The 19,465-nt window shown below is 42.6% G+C and overlaps 1 protein-coding gene across 1 annotated transcript; it reads right to left on the reverse strand.

The window, feature by feature from the left end:
* Window positions 1–3,711: 3,711 nt before the first annotated feature.
* On the reverse strand, window positions 3,712–18,098 carry THBS1 (thrombospondin 1). The gene is made up of 22 exons (XM_057420020.1): window positions 18,080–18,098; window positions 17,815–17,905; window positions 16,503–17,080; window positions 15,882–15,957; window positions 15,438–15,634; window positions 15,118–15,243; window positions 13,457–13,550; window positions 12,965–13,138; window positions 12,409–12,585; window positions 11,908–12,081; window positions 11,596–11,723; window positions 11,323–11,475; window positions 10,690–10,908; window positions 10,062–10,169; window positions 9,443–9,602; window positions 8,943–9,061; window positions 7,061–7,295; window positions 6,367–6,594; window positions 5,945–6,216; window positions 5,543–5,640; window positions 5,293–5,432; window positions 3,712–4,623 (listed from the first exon to the last, which is right to left on the reverse strand). The coding sequence occupies exons 2-22, from the start codon at window positions 17,879–17,881 to the stop codon at window positions 4,616–4,618; spliced, it is 3,531 nt and encodes a 1,176-aa protein (XP_057276003.1). The 5' UTR covers window positions 17,882–17,905; window positions 18,080–18,098; the 3' UTR covers window positions 3,712–4,615.
* Window positions 18,099–19,465: the final 1,367 nt, after the last annotated feature.

Genomic DNA, 19,465 nt, shown 5'->3' on the forward strand with positions numbered 1-19,465 from the left:
TGGAAACACTGTTCTGTGCCATTATTTTCCTATTGTTTCTTTAGTGTATTTGGTATGCATAGTTTTGGTGGGAAGGGTTTTTCCAGAGGCATTCTACTCTAATTTTACAATAACACTAAAATGGTTTCTCCATACACATTTTGTGAGTGGAGTCATCAAGGGAGACTGGCACAACATCTAAGCAGCACCCAGTTTAGTTCTTGTATGTATTGCCTAGGCTAGCAGCAGAAAGCAGTTGAAAGATTAAAGACAAAGAAGGATGGCTGGGCTTTCTAGGGTTTGTCTAAATTTGAAAATCCAAGTTTCTCTGTGATACTTGTCTGTGGATTTCCTGTGGAAGATTTTATCTTGAAGACTTTTTCTTGCCAAACACTTTTCTCTAATGAGTTCTCTTCCTCTTGTCATAACTCTGTTTAAATATGTGTACAACTTTGGGCACCTGTGTTTTTTCTCTTGGAAAAGATGAGAAATAAGAGCTAGAACTCCCTTTGTGGATACATGGGAGATGCTCTCTTCTATTATCTTGGCAATGCTTTCCAAAATGAGTTTATGTTGAAAAATCAGTCAATTACCATACTATGGACTTCACTACAAAATCATTACAAGATCAGTAAAAAGTGCGCTGTTGTCATTAAGATGCAGATCTCGCTACAGTTATTTCACCCTTTATCTCCATATTTATTGAAATTGAAATCTACAGGTTATTGAAATCTACAGGTTAAACTACTACATTTCCTGAACATAGCTTTGATGCAGGTGACTACTTGAAAATTTCAGCTACTGTAGTTACATGGACTCTGAGAATAGTGTACTATAGTAAGAAAACATTGCACTCTGCAATAGCTTGAAGCTCAAAGATTATTTATGCAAAAAAAGTTGGCCAAGTACCCAGTAACGCTAGAAGCAGCATGTATTAGTTGGTAAACTTATGTGGCCCACTGATGAGTCTGAAGGGAGCTGGGAACAGCATATTTCCCACAGGCTTCACCTATGGATTTTTTGCCTGGTAAGTATGGATATTTTCCCTGTTTGGTTTTTGACAGTTGTTTCTTTGGGCAAGTACAGGCCTAATTATCTCAACTACAGCTCTTTCTTGTTTCTTACTGGTTTGCACTTCCCAAGAAACAAGAGGGTGGACTTAACCTATGGCTTAACACAAGCCACATGGCTTGCCTTTTTTATTCTAAGGCGTGTATCATCCCAATTCAGATACTACACTAATGTTAGCTACTTAAATGCATGCAACAAATTACCATGAAAGTAAGTTTGTCTTGGGCTCAGTCAAGGTTGTTGGAATCGGCTGCCATGGTGATCTTCTCCCACATCAGCAGCTTTAAACTTTGGGCCAGAACTACATATATGTATACATGGATACATCTGTTCGTATGACTTACTGGCTTTCTAAATCCAGAGTAACACATTTTTCCTGCAAGCACAGTAAAGAGACTTCTCCAAGTGGGAAATTTCTTTGTTTGTAGTTCTCAGTCTTGGTGCTCCTGGGAAGCAAGAAGAGAGTTTGAGACCAGAACTGCAGGAAGCAAAAGGTCAAGATTTTTGTCTTTTTTCTCTTTGTTCCTAATAGGATAAAATCAAATATTTGGGGCTGTTCTCAAAAGTTTAGTGACATAAAAATAGGGAAAATGTCATAGAGCAGGGCTCTTCAACATCAGGAAAAGTAGATGTAAAGATTTTTTTGTATACCTGCAGGATCCCCTAAATACACTTCTTATGTGGGTATCTAGCGCTTCTAATATAACACTTGGCTTTGGTAAAAGGCTTATTGGACAACCTGCTGCTGCAAGTAAAGATGGAACAACTACTATTAAATGCTCTTATTTTTAGCAAGTTCCAGCAGTTGCCACAGTGCTACGCCATCAGCTTTTTGATCACACTAGCACTCTCAGTCTAGAAGAGATGTTAACAGCTATCATGCTGCTTCTTTTCCTATGAAAGGGAAATAGGGGATATGCCTGGCTGGAGATGGTTGAAATCCCTCGAGTATTTTGTGGCTGCATCATGGGCAGCATTGCTGTGTCTGCAGTTACAGAAGTCTTCAACGAAGCCTTCAGAATCCAATTTGCCAGCTGTCCAGGCAGGAGAGTCTTCAGGTCAAAGCTGGAGTGAAAGCTGAGGTGCATCCCCTCATCATAGTTTTAATGTAAAGAGAGTAGAGACAGCATGCTTTGAAACCAAATTTGACAAATAACATACCTCTGGTGAATCACTGATACTACAAAACACGAATAAAACTATGGCTCAAAGGTGTAAAATATAAATGTCCTTGTTGATTTATTGTTCTTTGGATGTAAGAAGCTTTATTGTACAACTTACTTACACAACTTTAAAATGGAAAATGGTTAAAAATGTTTACAAAAAAGCATGTTCTTAGAAAATTATGCTAGCAAAAACATCTGGAGGAGGGAAGCAAAAAAAAAAATCTTCAGTGTGCAAACATTTTATAAAAATAGAAATACTAACTCTACAGGTAGCATTTCATGATAAATTATTTAAATAGCCTATCTACACAATTACGTGATTAACTATTACAATGGCAATGAGAAAAATAATTTATAAAAATACAAGCAATGGTATACAAGATGACGGGAAAAAATATAACACAACAATTGTATCCAACTTTTTTTTTTTTTCCAATGCTATTTCCTTACTGGGAATACATTTTCTGCAAAGAAATTCTGACTATGTACAGCATTAACATTTTAGTACTACAGTAGCTTTAAAGTTTGTTAGACATTTGAACTCTGCTTTATCCAAAGGTTTTTCTCAGTCACACAACAATGAGGTAATATTTGTACGTAAAACTTTCACTGTGTTATTTTCCTTTTTTTTTTTGAAAAGACAAGGAAATAGAATAGGTATAAAGATGCTGCCCCTTCTGTTGGGGAAGGGTCTTCTGCTAAGGAAAATCAAGCCCTCTCCCTCTTTTGCAAGGAGCTCCTGAAATTCTGTCTAGTCTGTGAAGAATTCCTTCTTTGTTGCCACACAAGACTAGTTACACGAATGAATGTGCAGTGGCACAAACAGCTGGTTTGAATGGTTACAGGGTGTGGTCATGGTGCCTCTCTGCAGTCTCCTCAGGACGGGTATATTCTGGTTTTGTATCAGGCCCACTGACCAGTGGTAAAGCACTGCAGACATTTCCCAGCACTAAATAACTGCTAAGATTGTAACTGTCATTCCCTTATCTCTAGCACTAGGGATGAGACAAGAACTGCTATCATCCCAAGAGACTCGAGTTTTAGCACTGCACAACAGTTGCCTGCCAGGCTACCAACTGCCTTGCATAAAGAAAGGAAAAGCCAGCATTGAGCTCAGACTGAGAAAAACAAACATCCCATCCCCCACCCCATCACTTCTCCCTGTGCCTCAAAGCCTTTATAGGAAAACTGGTCTTTGTAACAAATACATCAGCACTATCTGCTCCAGACAAGATGACTTTTTTTCTCATCTAAACCCTCTCTAGTTTCCATATAGAACAGAGTTAATAAATAATCTGTATTTACAATCCAACAGCCATGAAGACTTGTAACAATGATTAGGTGGATAGTCTTGACGCATTTCTTGTTGCTTTAATCAATAATCCCTCAGTCATTATAACATCAAGGATAAGTAAAAATAAATATTTTACAATTTCAGTATTTTATCTATAGGCCCCCTCCCCTCCAAAGTGAGGGGTTTAAAGCATCTATGGAATGTTTTCATTACTATTACATTTGTGCCTTTTTAACCATAAAAGGTGAAGCACCTGCTGGTTTCCTGAAGGACAGCAAAGTGCTAGCTGAGATGGTGGTGCTTCTTGGCACCGTGTATGAAAGAAAATATTTAAAGGTAAGAAAGATCTGCATCTAAATCAGAAAAAAAAAAAAAAATCTAATTGTATATCCCAGTTCTCCCAAAGCTGATGTGATCCAGTGTGCCAGTTTTTATCCTCTTTTCTCCCCTCCCACCACAGGAATCAGTTTTAGGATATCTACTTTGTCCTGTGTAACAGAGCAGTGATCTAGCTCACCACAAATGGAGCGAAAGGCTGTGTTTTCATCTGAAACATATGACATATAAAACTATAATTCCTCCAAGTTAAATGGATGTAAACCAAAGCAGTGCAGCCCTCATTACAAAAAAAATCCTCTCCCCCATAAAGAATAAAAAGACTTGGAGTTCTCCCTCCCACCCAAAATCCCTTTTCCCCACACAATGAAAGGTCTTCAGTTTAAGTAGTCCACAGCACATCCAAGGATGTTCTTTTTACAAAATGCTACTCCATGGGACCTCCAGTTAGAGAGGCAGTGACACTGCACTGTGATAAACAGCAAACAAATGTCTTTCCTACTGAAAGTGTGCTTGTTCAGTGAAGACAATTCTCATTTGCAAGACACATTTGTTTCCTTCCACTTCAGCAGAGGTCAGATTCCAAGTATGTTCTCACTTTCATACTCTCAAAAGCATTCTCTTGAGGCAGGTCATGTGTTTCGAGTCCGCATTTACACAGAAAGAAAGGAAGGAATAATATAATGGTCCCAGGATTCGTAAGGCTAAACATTTCAGAAGGTGCAATACCAGCATTTTTAAATAGTCTCTGGATCCAATAACTTTGTGATTATGGATCTGTGAAAAAAGAAAAAATTAAGATATTCAAATATTTCTGTGTATTATGCATGATTATGTCCAAGACATCGATCCCTACAGGCATTTGTAAAGAACGTATTGGTAAAGACAACTGAAAGTGCTTAGGTACTTTCTCACGATAAACTTCGGAATCTAGTCAATGTAGCCATGTAACTGTGACATAAAGTCATAATTTAAGAAGGCTAGGGCACCTAGAAGTAGTCATATACCTCCACTATACTGCATTCCTGCAGTTCATGGACAATATTCTACTTTGCTTACTTTTAAGTACATCAGTGTTTTGCATGTCAGACACTACCCTCTTGCTTGCTAAAGCTGGTATTCTGATTTTTCACTTTGGACCATCAGCTGTGCTGATTCATTTTAGAGCCATTTTGAAGGATATTCAAGATATATTTTATATCTGGAGCTCAACATAGACTTCTGATACATCAAAACAATGATAGAAATATATTTAGATTTTTTTACATTTAAACTTTTAGCTGTGAAGAGTTTCAGGAAGGTGTCCTATTTCTGCCTGCAGAACTTACTTGAGATTGACCCATAAAAGATCATGGGTGAACCTTCCCTCTTAGCTCTTATTTTTGATCCATTTTATTTTTATTGAACCATTTATATATTGCATCTTAAATGCAATGCCTTTCTTACCTCTGCATTCATATTTAAGATCTGAGAAGAACACCATTTCCTGAGAAAAGACAAATAATCCTAGCCGACCACCAGCGTAAGTTTTATCATAAATTGGTCCTGAGTCCGCCATGATTTTCTTCCCTTCATACATTACAACCCTAAAAAGAGATAATAGGTCAGCCATCTTTGATAAGCTTCTGTTAGGTTCATCTTTACAGATACCTACTTTCCTTGTGATAGTGACTTCAGATAAAAGGATGATGCTAACCTGATGTAACCAGTCTTTGGTCTATGGCTAAGACGCCATCTGTAGGCAGTGAAGTCTTTCCAGCCTATGTGACGAGGGTCATGCCACAAAGTTCTCACCTACAAAAGAATATTTCTTTATTAACCAGAGACCTGAGATAACATAGGCATTATTTTGAAATTGACTGCATTTAGGAAACTACTCCACAATTCCAGAAACAATGATCCACTGTGCTGAAAAGACTGTCTGCAGCATGCAGTCCTGTTAATTTTATACAGTATTTTGCAAGATTTCAGATACTTAGTTATCAGTCTTCACCAAGACCACCATGCTGTTCTGATCAGCATGTACAGTGCCTACCCTGTTGGAAGAACAGCCTTTCTTACAGTGCAGAAGAGTAGGTTATCAAAATGCCACTCTTACCTGTCCAGGAGTGTTTCCCGTGTGCCACAGAGCATTACGAAGGTGTTCTCCTGGACCAGTGGTGGAATTCACAACTTTGATGGAAAGGCCCGAGTAGCCTTGAGCTTTGGTTGGTGTGGAGTCCCAGTAAGACTGGGTGATCTGCTTCCACATGACAACATAGAAACGACTGCTAGATTGGTAGCCAAATACAAAGCCAGCATAATCATCATCCCTTTCTGTATTGATGAAGAAGGTGCCACTGAAGTCCACAGCATTGAATTCATCAAAACCTATGAAGCATTAAAGGAGAAATTTTTAGGTGCCACTCATTTGTGATTCTAAACAACTCATTAACATCCCAGGTTCTCTTCCTCTCCCCACCCACAACCCAAAACCAAAGTAAGGTCTTTGTGTAATACAAGTTAAAGTTTTCCCCTTACCAACTGCAAGGCCAGGATCACAGTTGACTGTTTGAACCAGTTCTTTACCCTGGTGACGAACAACCCAGTTTGGATCATTTTGGGATGTTCCTTTGGGATCCAGGGGAATCATCTGAAATTTTCGGAAATCAGTTTCACTAATGTCTACATTTTCAGGGCAGATATCATCAATGTCTGGCACACTGTCTTGATCAAAGTCATCTTTGCAAGCATCTCCACGTCCATCACCTGCAGGACACAAGTAATTCACCATTATATCACTATTGTTGTTCGCTTCCGAATCATACAACTCGGAGTTGTAATCTTAATTGCAGATCTCTGACTGTCCAGGTACTACTGGCAGCCACGGTACAGAAGCCACAACAGCTGCTGTATAAATGCCCTTTCACTCCAGCCTGATAGTGCTTTAGGAATAAGTTGGGTATGTAATCATTTTTACATTGCTCCTTACTCCTGAGGAGTACTATAACAATACAGACACTATCTTTTTGTTACTTGGAAGTTCTGTCCAACCTTAACTAGTATAGAAACAAACAAAACCAACCAAACAAAACTAAACCAAAAAAACCCAAACTGTCACAAAAAACCACACACAAACAAAAAACCCCCGAAACCAACCAACCAACCAAAAATCCATGCATCAAAACTATTGGAAGATACTTTTAAAGTATTACTATGATACTGGCCATCTTACCATCAGAGTCAGCTTGATCTGGGTTGGCAACCAATCTGCAGTTATCTTTGTCATCAGGGATGCCATCATTGTCATCATCATGGTCACAGGCATCACCTTTTCCATCCTTGTCGTGGTCAGCTTGATTGGCATTGGGCACATAGGGGCAGTTATCAAGATTATTTTGATGACCATCTTCATCTATGTCTTGGTTGTTGTCACACTGATCACCTATGAGGTCAGAATCAGCATCTTCCTAAGAAAGGAAAAAGATAAAGAACGCTCAAAAAAAATCCACTTTAAAAAGGCTGAAATAGGAGTCTTAACAGCTAGAATTAACAGATTTCTGCTTGCTTTAGCAACAACTAAGATGGGTGTAGTGAGGTACTAGGATTAATACATGCCTACTTCAAGCTTCCTGTGCTAACTGCTTTCAGGCTGCTTTGGCATTGTCCTGGTTTTAATTTGAATCCACAGCAGCAGAAAGCAGCATAGTCATCTGATTCTCTTTTCCCTTCTGCCACATGACTATTACTAGTCTACCATACTGAACACTGGGTACTTCACCTCCTACCATCTCTGGCAACTCCTTGGTTCCAAGGACCTGATAGGGTCAGACTACTCTGTACCTAGCCGGTGAAGACAGTAAAACATAGTCCACCATGTCTTTGTTTTACAGCCTCCACACCATATCATAAAAGCTTATAATGCTCTTCATGCCCCATGATTCAGTCAAGACAATTATTCCCTTAGTATCAAGGACTGCATGAACTGCTGTGCATGCTGATCATGTATTTTAGCCAGTCATTTCTTATTTCAGAAGACGACTAAGCAAAAAGAAAACCAAACCAACACAAACCCAATGCAGTCATCCCTGAGGCTGCCTCAGGGTTTAGTCTAGTAGAGTCTTGTCAACAATGGTGAGTTACCTTGGTGCTGGTGTAGACAGAAGGCATACCACACAGTCTGAATAGCTACTAATTTCTGCTGTTTGAAACCTACTATTTCTGCTTCTAGAACTTGATTAGAAAAGTGTTCAAAAAAAAAAAAGCCAAGCAAACCAACCTCACTGGAGTCATATTAAGATTTCAAAATATCAGAAGAAACATTGTCTGAAAGGTTCTTCAGGCACTTTCTACCCTTAGGGAAGTAGTAATATAAAATTTCTTAGTCTTGCTTATCTATTTAAATATTTTGAGTAACTCTGCTTTTAGGCTGCACTTTCCTCTGATTTGCAACACCTTCTCTAACCCTAGAAACATTCCATATATGTATATGTCCCTGAAGCTATTAAACTACAGCCTTGTAAATGACAGGATGGCACAGGCTTTATCTACTGCTTCAGACATTTCTGAACCAGCAAATTGTGTGAGAGGCTGCATCCCCCTAGACTTTTATGAAGAGGAATTTTGTGCTTTTTCCTTAGAGAAAAGCACCTGTGCTGCCTTTAACTTACTGGTAGGAAAGGTGCATCTTTTGAAATGCATCCATTTCAAACTTAGAAACAAAGATTAAAGAGCAACTTTGTGTCCACGTGAAAACAGCTCTTCAGGCTATGAAGCAGGTAGTTCCTACCTATCCATTTTTCATACAGTGCTCCCAGGAATTTCATATCCTTACTATGAGAATCACCACAACTGACAGGCCTAAGAGATTTAGGAGACAAGCACCTGCAAGAGTCTCACATATCTTCACTAGAGTTACTTTTCAGGAAATACCTAGCAACTGTTTGAATGGCGAAGGCATGTTTTTTGATAAAGGCACCATTTGGCAAATTAATAAGAATGATTTGGAACATGTCAAATTTAAGTTGCTACTTGTTGTTCAGGTATTTTCTACAATACACAACATACTATCTTTTTAATACTGCCAGCCTTCTGTTTATATAATGCAAATCCCCTACCTGGTCAGGATTGTGTTCCAGTGGACAGTTATCACACTGATCTCCAACACCATCCAAGTCTGTATCCCTCTGGTCTACATTGTAGACATATTGGCAGTTGTCCATTTCATTAAGGACCCCTGTAAAATGAAGAAGGGCTTGTGAATGAAAGTCAGATGGCTACATGCTGCACAGGACTGCATAAAACCATCACACTCTTCATATTTTTTTGAAAGCATTGTAAGCAGCATTTGAAAGCTTTGAAACTTAACTCATCACTAGCTCTACCACACACTTCTGTCCCTACTGTCTGCAAGAGCAGAGCCAGAATTCAACTGTGCCAAAATATGTATATTTCAAAGTCAATTTCCATTAACTATAATTGTTATTTCAGTAATCTTATGTCCTGAAACCACCAGAGGAGAAATTTCATGTGTTTATGGATGAAACATGAAAATGAGTACATTTCAACAATCTGTGATTAGAAAATCATGTAAAGTAGTGATTTAGAGACCACCTACCATCTCCATCAATATCCACTGCACATGCATCTCCTTCTCCATTGTTGTCAGTGTCAGTTTGATCAGGGTTGTGATTGTAGGGGCAGTTATCACAGCGGTCACCAACATCATCCCTATCATAGTCATACTGCTGTGGGTTGTAGATGAATGGACAGTTGTCCTGCAAAAGCAGGAAAAAAAGTCAGCCTTTAAAAGAGAATCCAATTAAAGCTTTAACCAGATTCTGCTTATGCTTGTACCACTATATGAAAGGAGAAATGAAAGGCAGAGAAACAGTTAAACCTGGAATGCTTCTGTCTCAAAACACACCATTACTTCCCTGAGCATAGAAATGGCTGAAGTTAAAACAAAAAAACCAAAAACCAACCAAAAAAACCCCAATGAAACAAAATAATAAAAAACAAACACAAAACCCCCTCACTAAATAAAAAAGATGTTATTCACTTTCAAAGCTCAACCAGCTGCAGAAAGTTAATTTGCGCAGTTGGACATATCAACAGTCAGTACCAGCTATTTCCTATGGTCCTCTCAAGAATAAGGTTAGAATCTAGACCCCACCTTAGAAGGAAGTGGAATAGGAAAACTACATTCTCAAGGCTCATCTTTTGTGTTGTCTTACCCGGTCATCAGGGATGCCATCGTCATCATCATCATTGTCACAGGCATCACCAATCCCATCCTTATCATAGTCTTCCTGCCCAGAGTTGGGCAGATTAGGGCAGTTATCCTAGAAGGAGGAAGAATATAGATGAGGTTACTCCTGGCATGACTACAACAGTGATTTTAGTGGGTATTATCTAATCATTAGGCAAAGTCCTAATGCCTCTGTCAAGTAACTGTTATCTTACTGTAACAGTCTCAGACTTATCCTCACAGTAATGACTAGCTAAAATTTAGAGGGCCATAGTTCAAACCATTTTTGAAACAAAGATTTGGCTGCTTTTCAGAATCTTATCCTCTTTTCTTCCTCTGAAGGTATCTGTCAGAGCACGGCTGATATAGGCATAGACTAAGCTAGAGTCTTCCTAGAACATTTATAACAAACATTTATAGTTTTCTCAGGCTTCATTTTTTCCCCCATATTGCAAGGACATCTAAAGCAACAGCAAGTCTCCTAACAGTATACTTGACAGAGAGGATAGCTTAATAGCTTGAACGAGACAGACTTGCTTCACACCTCAAACCTAATATATTTTGTACATTTATTAGACAGACAAGCTGTTGTAACAGTAGATGGGAAAACATACTTTTTTACAGTGGTAAGTGGCATTGGCAACACAAACAAGGTTCTCATTTGGCCACCCATCCAAGTCAGTATCTTCTCCACAGATTATACCGTTGCCAGCATAGCCTGGTTTACATTCACAGCGATACATGGGGTCACTGAAGTGGCCGAGGTAATTGCATTTGGCATTCTTGTTGCAGTCATGTGTTCCATCTGTGCATGGATTACGTGGCTTGCAGACCTAGAAGACCACACAGAAATTAAATCCACTGGAAACATCTTTTTATCCCTAATTTTTCCCAGAGATTCAAAGAAAACATAGACAGTACATGCTTATTTTGATCAGGAAGGAAAACGTCTCATACATTACATTCTTCCACTCCCCAAATCCAGTAGCAGTCTTACCACTAATCATTATTTTTCTTGTTCAAACCCTATTCATTTTCAAATGGAACCAAGCACTACAAAAATCTCTAAGGCACTTAAAACTCCTTTTGAACTCAAACTGCTTAACGCTTCTCCTGTTCTGAATCACAGGGGATGGTATTTTACTAAATGTGCCAAGTCCTTCTTCCCTAAAACGCATAGGTGCTTTCTGTGGTTCAGAAACTTTGTGAGATTTCATAACCCAGAATAATTCTCAAGTTGACAATACCTGTTTGTTAGCCATGGCATCCTCAACACTGCGACCAAATGGCTGTGTCCCAGTGAAACGTGGCGGACAAGGAAGACAGTTGTAACCAGGTTCAGTATTCTCACACCTGTGCACTCCATTAAACACAAAGCAGGCATCAGGAACCTCTTTGCACTGAAATACAAGTTTGAGATAGAGGAAAAAAAATGGTTAGCATTATAAACCACTGTGATTTTATTCTCCCTTCCCATCTTTTTTCACTCCCTTTCAAGGGGAAAACCCTAGTCTTCTTACCTCATCAATATCTTGGCAGTGGATACCATCACCATGGTAACCAGGAGGACAGGCACCACACTTCCAGGAACCATCAGGGGAGCTGGTACATGTAGTCCCCGCAAAGCAGGGATTAGACAAACACCCATCTGAGAAACAAGTAAGAAATTGTTAAGATGAGGGACATTTGCCATGCCGCCACAGTGCTGTATTTGGCTCATATGCTGGTTTAGAATTCTAGCACTTGTGTTTTAGACTTATGTCAAAGTTTTTAATCAGTATTTCCAAGGTTGTACACAACCTTCAGATGTTTGTGGGAAAATGAATACTCACCAATTGGACAGTCCTGTTTGCTGCAAACTTGAGTCCCTCTAGCTTCACCAACACAAGTCTTCCCACCATACTGAGGCTCAGGATTATTGCAGAGACGGCTACGTTTCTGAAGTCCTCCTCCACATGTCACTGTGCAAGCATCCCATGGAGACCATGGTCCCCAGTTGCCATTAACTGAAGGAAGATAAAAGTTAAAAGTCACATATAGCTTTAAATTCAGTGGTGCAACTAGTTCCTTCCTGACTAAGGACTATTACTTTTGTAGTGAGAGCACCTCAGACATTGTTCAGACATAAGTGACAGAATTAATGGACTCTACTGGAAAGCCATAGAAGACAGTTTCACGTAAACATATCAGTTTCACCTGAAACTAACCTCTGAGGTTTTAGCTAGCCCACCCCCAATTTTAAAAGGAGAATATTACTAGAGCTAGACTATATAGCAACTACTCAGGAAGTTCACCATTTAAGCTACTAAAAGTTATGACATGGATGCACTTACTTGGGCAAGGATCTTTCTGGCAGGGCTTGTTTTCTCGTGCCTCACCCTCACAAGGTTTGCCATTCAGCTGTGGCACCGGTGAGTTGCAGAGACGAATTCTAGTGATGATGCCCGTGCCACAAGTGACAGAACATGATGACCATGGTGACCAGTGACTCCAGCCACCATCCTGTTTAACTGCAAGAGAGAGATGTCCGTTATTAATAGAGTTCCTGAAGAACACACTTCAGCTGCACAACACCTTGGACACAGCCAGTACTAGAACTGTACCAGACTCCACAGGTATTGGACAGCCTCAGCACTGTCACTGACCAAGTTGTTTTGTCACTAGAGAAACTGTATATCTAAACAGCCTCAAATTTTGCCCTGGGAGCAATGCCCAAACATGCCTATTCACTGCATTAGGTATCTGGAACCCTTTACCTGATTAATCAAGATCCTTAAAGCCATTGCTCCTTCCCAGTGACAAAGCTTACATGGTAATCTTTGCTGTTAACATTAAGCCAATAAAAGCAGCCTACATTTTATTACCAGTGTGAACAGGTGAAGTACTTACATCTCTTATCACACTCCTGAAGGTGGCAAGTCCGAGTCTGTACAGAAGACCCTTCGCAGCGGTTATTGAGACTGTCACAGGATCGTCCTCTCTGCTGAATCCCATTCCCACACGTTACAGAACACGAAGTCCATTCAGACCAAGGAGACCACCCATCATCTGCATAGTCGCTAGCTGCAGAGAGATACAGCTCTGAATAAAACTGCAGCTGTATATTTTTCTATAGCCTTTTCTCTCACTCTTCACAAAAAAAGAGACACAGCTGTCCTGAAAAGCCACAGGCATCTTCCTTTCTTGTACAAGATAAAGGCCAAGAACTCAAACATTTCAGTGCTCACATGCATTACCTAAATGATTAGCCTCAAAGAGGCATCAGGATAGCCTTACTCCAGTGGTGCAAGGTTATATCCAGTTGTTGTACACTTTAGAGCAGCACGGATCTAGCTAGATGAAGCCTACTGCAATACAAGTGTGAAGGCATTAAGTACGTACGCCAGCATCGAGGGCAGCACTCCCCATCAGGCACAGTGGCATTGGAACAAGGCATGAGAGGACAGGACACTTTCCGGCATATAGTTGCTGAGTTCTAAAATGAATTATGAGAATTGAAATAATATAGTTGCTGAGTTCTAAATAGTAATATAGTTGCTGAGTTCTAAAATGAATTATGAGAACTGAAATAAGTGGAATATAAATGATGTCTGGAGCCTGGTTAAGTGATCAGAGATCTTCTCTGCAGCACTTCAAGACTCAACAGCACCTCTAAAGTAGAGACCCTTGTATTTAGAGCTAATACAACAGGGTAGTCCCACGTATTTTCAGTCCAACTTCATCTCACTCCCATTCTCACTCATTATTTGTCCACCAAGAGCAGTATTTCGGTTTTGCAGAAGTTGATCAAGAGTAGCTACCAGATGCTGGCTAGAGTAAAAACTATCACGTGATACCTCAAGTATAAGGTCAGACTTCAAGGGAATGAAACATGAATGAGAAGCCAACTTTCTTTTCAGTTAATATGAATTTAAGCTGATTATACAGTAAAGATAAAATGAGTTTGGTGGACTCTGCTCAAGAGCCATGAAATCTGTAACTTATACTTAGACGTCTTTGATATTTAAGCCAAACAGGCAGGGTAAGAACATACACCTCCAATCTCGGTAAGAGCTAAAGGGCAGCCTGTAGTTTTGCTCCCAGAAGGTAGCAGCTTGGTCAGGAGAATTCTGTCATGCTTACTATTTTAATATCCCCAGGCAAATGACCACATTAAGGCAATTACAGCTAACACTGAGTAACTGGGTTGGTAGGAAAAAGGTAAATGCAGAAGTCACAGTATCATTTTCTGATTACAAGACAAATGATGCAGAGATCTATAGAAGCAGATGCAGAATTTGGCGAGATGCCTTGGACTGCATATGTACAAATATTCAGTCTTTAGTTTCTAAACAGCAGCAGGCTAGTTAACACGCTTTTCAGTAGACTGGTACTCCACAGCGGGAGCAAGCAAAGAGTTTAAAGAAACTCAGAAATTGTACATTTTGGTGTACTTTTCAAACACTCTACAGTAGTGGAACACAAAGCATAAGAATGTTGCCAGGCAATCCTGGGATTTAAATAGCTACCCTGAAATCTGCTGCTCCATGTAATCTGTGACTGCTTATAAAACACAACTAGAAGCATTTGTTAGATAAAGAAAAAAGCTCTTAAGTTTCTAGTACTTGGTAAATACTTTGAACGTCTTTTCCTATTAAGCCAGCAAGAGGTTCAGTAAGTACAGAATGCGGATTTAAAGTATTCCAGGGAGCAAAGCTAATAGTACTATGAATGTGTTCTACTGATGATGACTTTTAGTTTACTTATGGACTTATATAAAGGATACAGGCATTCCCCAAATTAAGGAACTAAAAGTGATTTAAAAGCTGTATCAGAGTGATGTTATATGTAATTTTCTAAAATACTGCTGTTGTAACACTGCATGAAAGCTGCTTTTATACCAGAGATCTAGTAGGGTGAAATAAACCAAATAATTCTTTGACTACTGGCAGTATGCCCATTTCTGTGCAGGATTCGCTCTTTCTTAGTGTCATTTAGAAATATCTGTTAATTCCAACTCATGAATTTATATACAGAGGATTTATGAATGTGAGGAATCTCACCTGGCAGGTACATTCAGTACAGCTGTCAATAGTCCACTCTTCTTTATTTTTGTGCAAGATTCCATTATGAATGCACACTCCGGGCGTGATCTGGACTACTTTGGCAATGAGTTCATTTTCTTCAGTCTTGGAGGGGGAGGGAAAGAAATCGGGAAGAAAAGCAGAGAAAAGATATTTAGAAGTTAATGCAGAAAACACCCTTTTTCCACAAAAGTCATAGTAAAGTTATTACTGTTTATCCAGGCTCTCAAAGGACAGGTTATAATTCATTCACTAAGGGCCAGTTAATGAAAGGTACTATGAATTTAACCAACACTCACCACTTTGCGAACTCTGTCTTGAAGTGTTGTAACCATGGACCGGAGCCCTTGCAGTTCCACAAACATATTTGTTAGCTCATCACAGGAAAAACCACAGACTGCTTGAATGTCCTTTGTTTTATGGCCAATGTAATTAGTGCGGATAGCTGGGCTTGAACCATTGATAGGGTTGTCCAAAGTAATGATCGCACTAGTGGCTAAGAGACACAAATGCACATAAAATAAATGCATTTTTTACCATGTGCATTTATCATTCTATGGTAATACCCGCTAAACAGCTGCCATCAAATTCACTAGGTTGCCTGCAGAAATATAATCATATTTCTTATGCAGCGTGGATTTGCGCATCAGCATATTTCCGAGTTCTGTTTCAACTTGTCTTTCTAATGCAATGAGGAATCTTATTTTTAATAGGTCACTGGATTTGAAAGATTGCAAACTTACAGCTGGAGCAGCCTTTGTTCCTCAAGATAGTTTCCAGGGTTGTTCCAAACACAAACCGCACATTCTGCAGCAGTCCCTGTGGACAGAGGAAGAATTACAACCACTTGCAGCAACTGCAAGGTAAAGTACAGCTTGCATGGAGAGAGCTTGGAGTCACTTATGGTCACATAAGTTTATTAGGAGTAATTTCATGACAGACAGATGGCAAAGTGAAACACGTTGCTTTATTCTCCTTAATGATAACAAGCCCTGCTTCCTAACATTCTTATCCTTGACCACAAGGATCTGGCAGCTCTCCAGGCAGGAAGGAAAAACCCCAGGAATTTCTGAATCTCATATAAGAGGATTCGGAAGCTGAGCAGTGAAACTACAGCTACCTGTTTGGAAGCTTCAATGCCTTCTTATTGCTGCAGAAAGTTATACCCCTGCAAATCTAATGCTTCACCCTTCAAACTCCAATACTAAAGTTTAGTAGATTTAGAGATGGTCTGCATCAGATGAGCGCAAAACAATCAGAGCTCCTTCTCCCCGTCTTTGCAGCTATTTAGGATGATTGAGTAGTTAACACACCTCAGGGTGGGTGTTTGAAAACACTAGGCGAAACATCAGTGAAAGCCTTACCTGGAAGTTGTCATTGACTCCCCCTTTGGCAATGCGGAGCCTGGCACTGCTGGCCAGGTCCCTAGTGAAGATGTTCTGGATGGGGATGTCCAGTTCTGCATTCTCCATTTTTTCACACCCAACATAGAGCTGAGCTCGGTCCTCCTGCACAAACAGGGTGATATTCTTCCAGTGTCCTGTAGCGAGCAAGGCATCCTCTACTGACACTATCTGCTGCTTGCCATCACCGGAAAGGCTCAGGTCCAGGGTGCCTGCCTTGCCGTTTGACACTAGACTGAAGACATGACCAGAGCCATCTTTCTGTTCCACGGACAGCAGCGTGCCTCTACTCTTCTTAGCTTGCCGGAGAGTGGCCAGGAGGATGAAGCCCTTCTCAGTGTGGATGGCATCTAATAAGTCTTGGAACTTTGAGTCAGGGACAGGAGGGATGCGACTGGCATCTTCAATGCGATAAGCAGGGCTGGAGGATTCTGGTCCCTTCACCAGGTGCACCCCGGGTGCCCGGCGCCCAGCTCCCTTCCGAATTAAGCCAGTGAGCTCAAAGAGATCAAAGACGCTGTTGTCATCGCTCCTGGACTCTGCGGAGATCAGAACAAGATATATGAGCAAGGGACAAGAAGAAGCAGAGTAGACGCTCAGAACTGCTTAACATACTGTTAGCATACATAGTGCATATGGTGTGAGATACAGCACCTCACATCAGAGTACAGACATAGCCCCAACGATACAGCAGTCCCACCAGGAGCTGCTGTGTGGCAGCTCATGCGAATTCTTGTACAGGAGCCAGTCGGCACAGGAGTGCCAAGTACCTGCTGATCGACACACAAAGGTAGTAACTGTTCTGGCACCTCAGTAGGCTCTGGTGGAGAGCTGACAGCAGAAGCCCAGGCTGCAATGTTGCTGCGTTGGGGCTTGAAAAGGGGCTTGCCTAACCCAGCTGGGTGACAGCAAGCAGAGCAGCAGATCCTCTGTGGCACCATGACAGCAGCCTACAGCCCCATCCCTTCTTCAGCCAGTTCCTACATCAAGTTCCCCCTTTCCTCTGACCAGTGCAGAGGGGTACAAGCTATGTGCTTCAACCCTGAAGACTGCATTCTTATTTCTGAAGGTTACACAAACTCCACACTAGAGAAAGTTTCCTATCCGCAAACAGCTGATGCTTAGGTTAAGTTTTTGTCCATTGACAGCTTTGTCACTCTTCACCACCGAACGCAATTTCAGCCGCGTACAGAGACACCAAGAAGCGTTTTCTTTCCGCCACCCCACTTCCCTTCCCTGTCTGCTCTGAGCGCTGGCACGGGTCTGGTCTTACCTGCAGTACGCTTCGCCTCCGAGCCGCAGAGCAGAAGGAGGAGGCAGAGCGCAGCTGTTGGCCCCATGGCACAGGGCTCCCTCTAAACAGCCTGGGGACAGCCACAAGAAGAAGGTCACCGTGCTGCCGCCAGACCGGCACCTACAGCCCGGCGCACCGGCGGCTCCCGAGGCTTCCCGGAGGCGGGAGGCAGCCGGGACGAGACAGATACCCTGCCGCCCTCGCAGGGGAGAGGGAGGGCGGCGGGAGCCGCTTCAGCACTTACCTCCGGGGAGAGCGATCCGGGTGGGCAGCGCCGGCCTCCCGCACCTCCGGGCACCCGCCGACTGTCCCGGCGAGGGAAGGCAGGCGAGCGAGCAGCAGCGAATAACGACGCTGCCGGGGCACTGCAGGACAGCAGCCGCACGCCGCTTTAAAGAGTGGCTCGCATTCCTCGGCAGGCGGCTGGCCAATCAGCGGCGGCAGGGCAGGAAGCGGGGGGCGGGCGCCGGGCGGCTCCGAGCCCGCAGACAGCTTTCCTCAGGGCCGGGGGCGGGCGGGCTGCGGTGCCGCCGCCGGCGGTACGCCCGACCGGTACGCCCCGCTGGCCGGGGGAGGGCGGTGCAGCGCCCGGCCTCGACGCTTGGGGGCGCCCCTCGAGCTCTCACAGAGCTTGTCCTGCAGCCCCCGCCGAGTGCGACGCCGCCTTCCCGCCGGCACCCCTCATTCCTCGAACCGGCAGAGTCGCGGCTGGCACCCGTTCCCCGCCGCCCCACCCCTGCCCTCCAGCGGCCCCGGCCGCTCGCTCGCACTGTTCTTGGTCCCGCGCTAAGGAGCGCGGGTGTCTTGGCCTTCTCCGGCCGGCATCCAGCCGTACTCCCGCGGCCGGCGGGCATCCCGCCGCAGGGGTCTGCCGGCGGCTCGGCCGGGGCTTACCGTAGAGGTGTGCCTAACACCGCTATCCGGCTGTCTCGAGACACTGAGTGAGAGCAGTCTACACTTAACTAACTTAATTCAGTTAGTGAAAGGCTTCTCTTCCTGTCCGCTGGCCGGAGCACACAGCACCGTGAGACTGGGATCACGAAAGGGGAATAAATTCTCGCTAGACAGGGCAGGGTCGTGTCGGAGAAGAGGAGAGAGGCGGCGAGGAGGAAGGCGGGAGAGGGGAGCGGCGACCTGGCGCCTTCCCACTCCTCTGGTGCTTGTCGCTGCATGGAGCGTGCCCGGGGGTGACCCTCGGTTCAGACTGCCCTTAGGGGTGAGGTGACTAACGCTGCTCTGCTGCCGAGCCCCGTAGCGTCTTTGTTTAATGAGCAAAGTGACTAATGCTGCTTCATCCAAAAATTTTCCCACGTAACCTGGATTTCAGGTAAGAGGAAAGCTTCTTAAGGTTAAAAAGGCAGATTCTCTACGTCACGACATACTCTGTATGACCGAAAGTGACCGGAGTGTGTGAAGCGGCTTGGAAGCAGTCGAGTTCCAAAAATGGTTAATTCCTTTGCATTCCCCGGTCTCTGCGCGCCTGGCACGTGCTCATGCGGAAGGCCGTGTCAGTGAACGAGAAGGATCTCGTCAGACGATTTCGTTTGTGGGGAGGGAAAATCGGAGCGAGCTTGGCAACCCTGAGCAGTGACTGAGTTGGACTCTGAACTGTGTAAAACGCATCAGGCAG

Source organism: Pezoporus wallicus, unplaced genomic scaffold, assembly GCF_028554395.1.
Source record: "Pezoporus wallicus isolate ANWC-B61680 ecotype Strahan unplaced genomic scaffold, APGP_CSIRO_Pwel_v1 contig_5418, whole genome shotgun sequence".
NCBI classification, from domain to species: Eukaryota; Metazoa; Chordata; class Aves; order Psittaciformes; family Psittacidae; genus Pezoporus; species Pezoporus wallicus.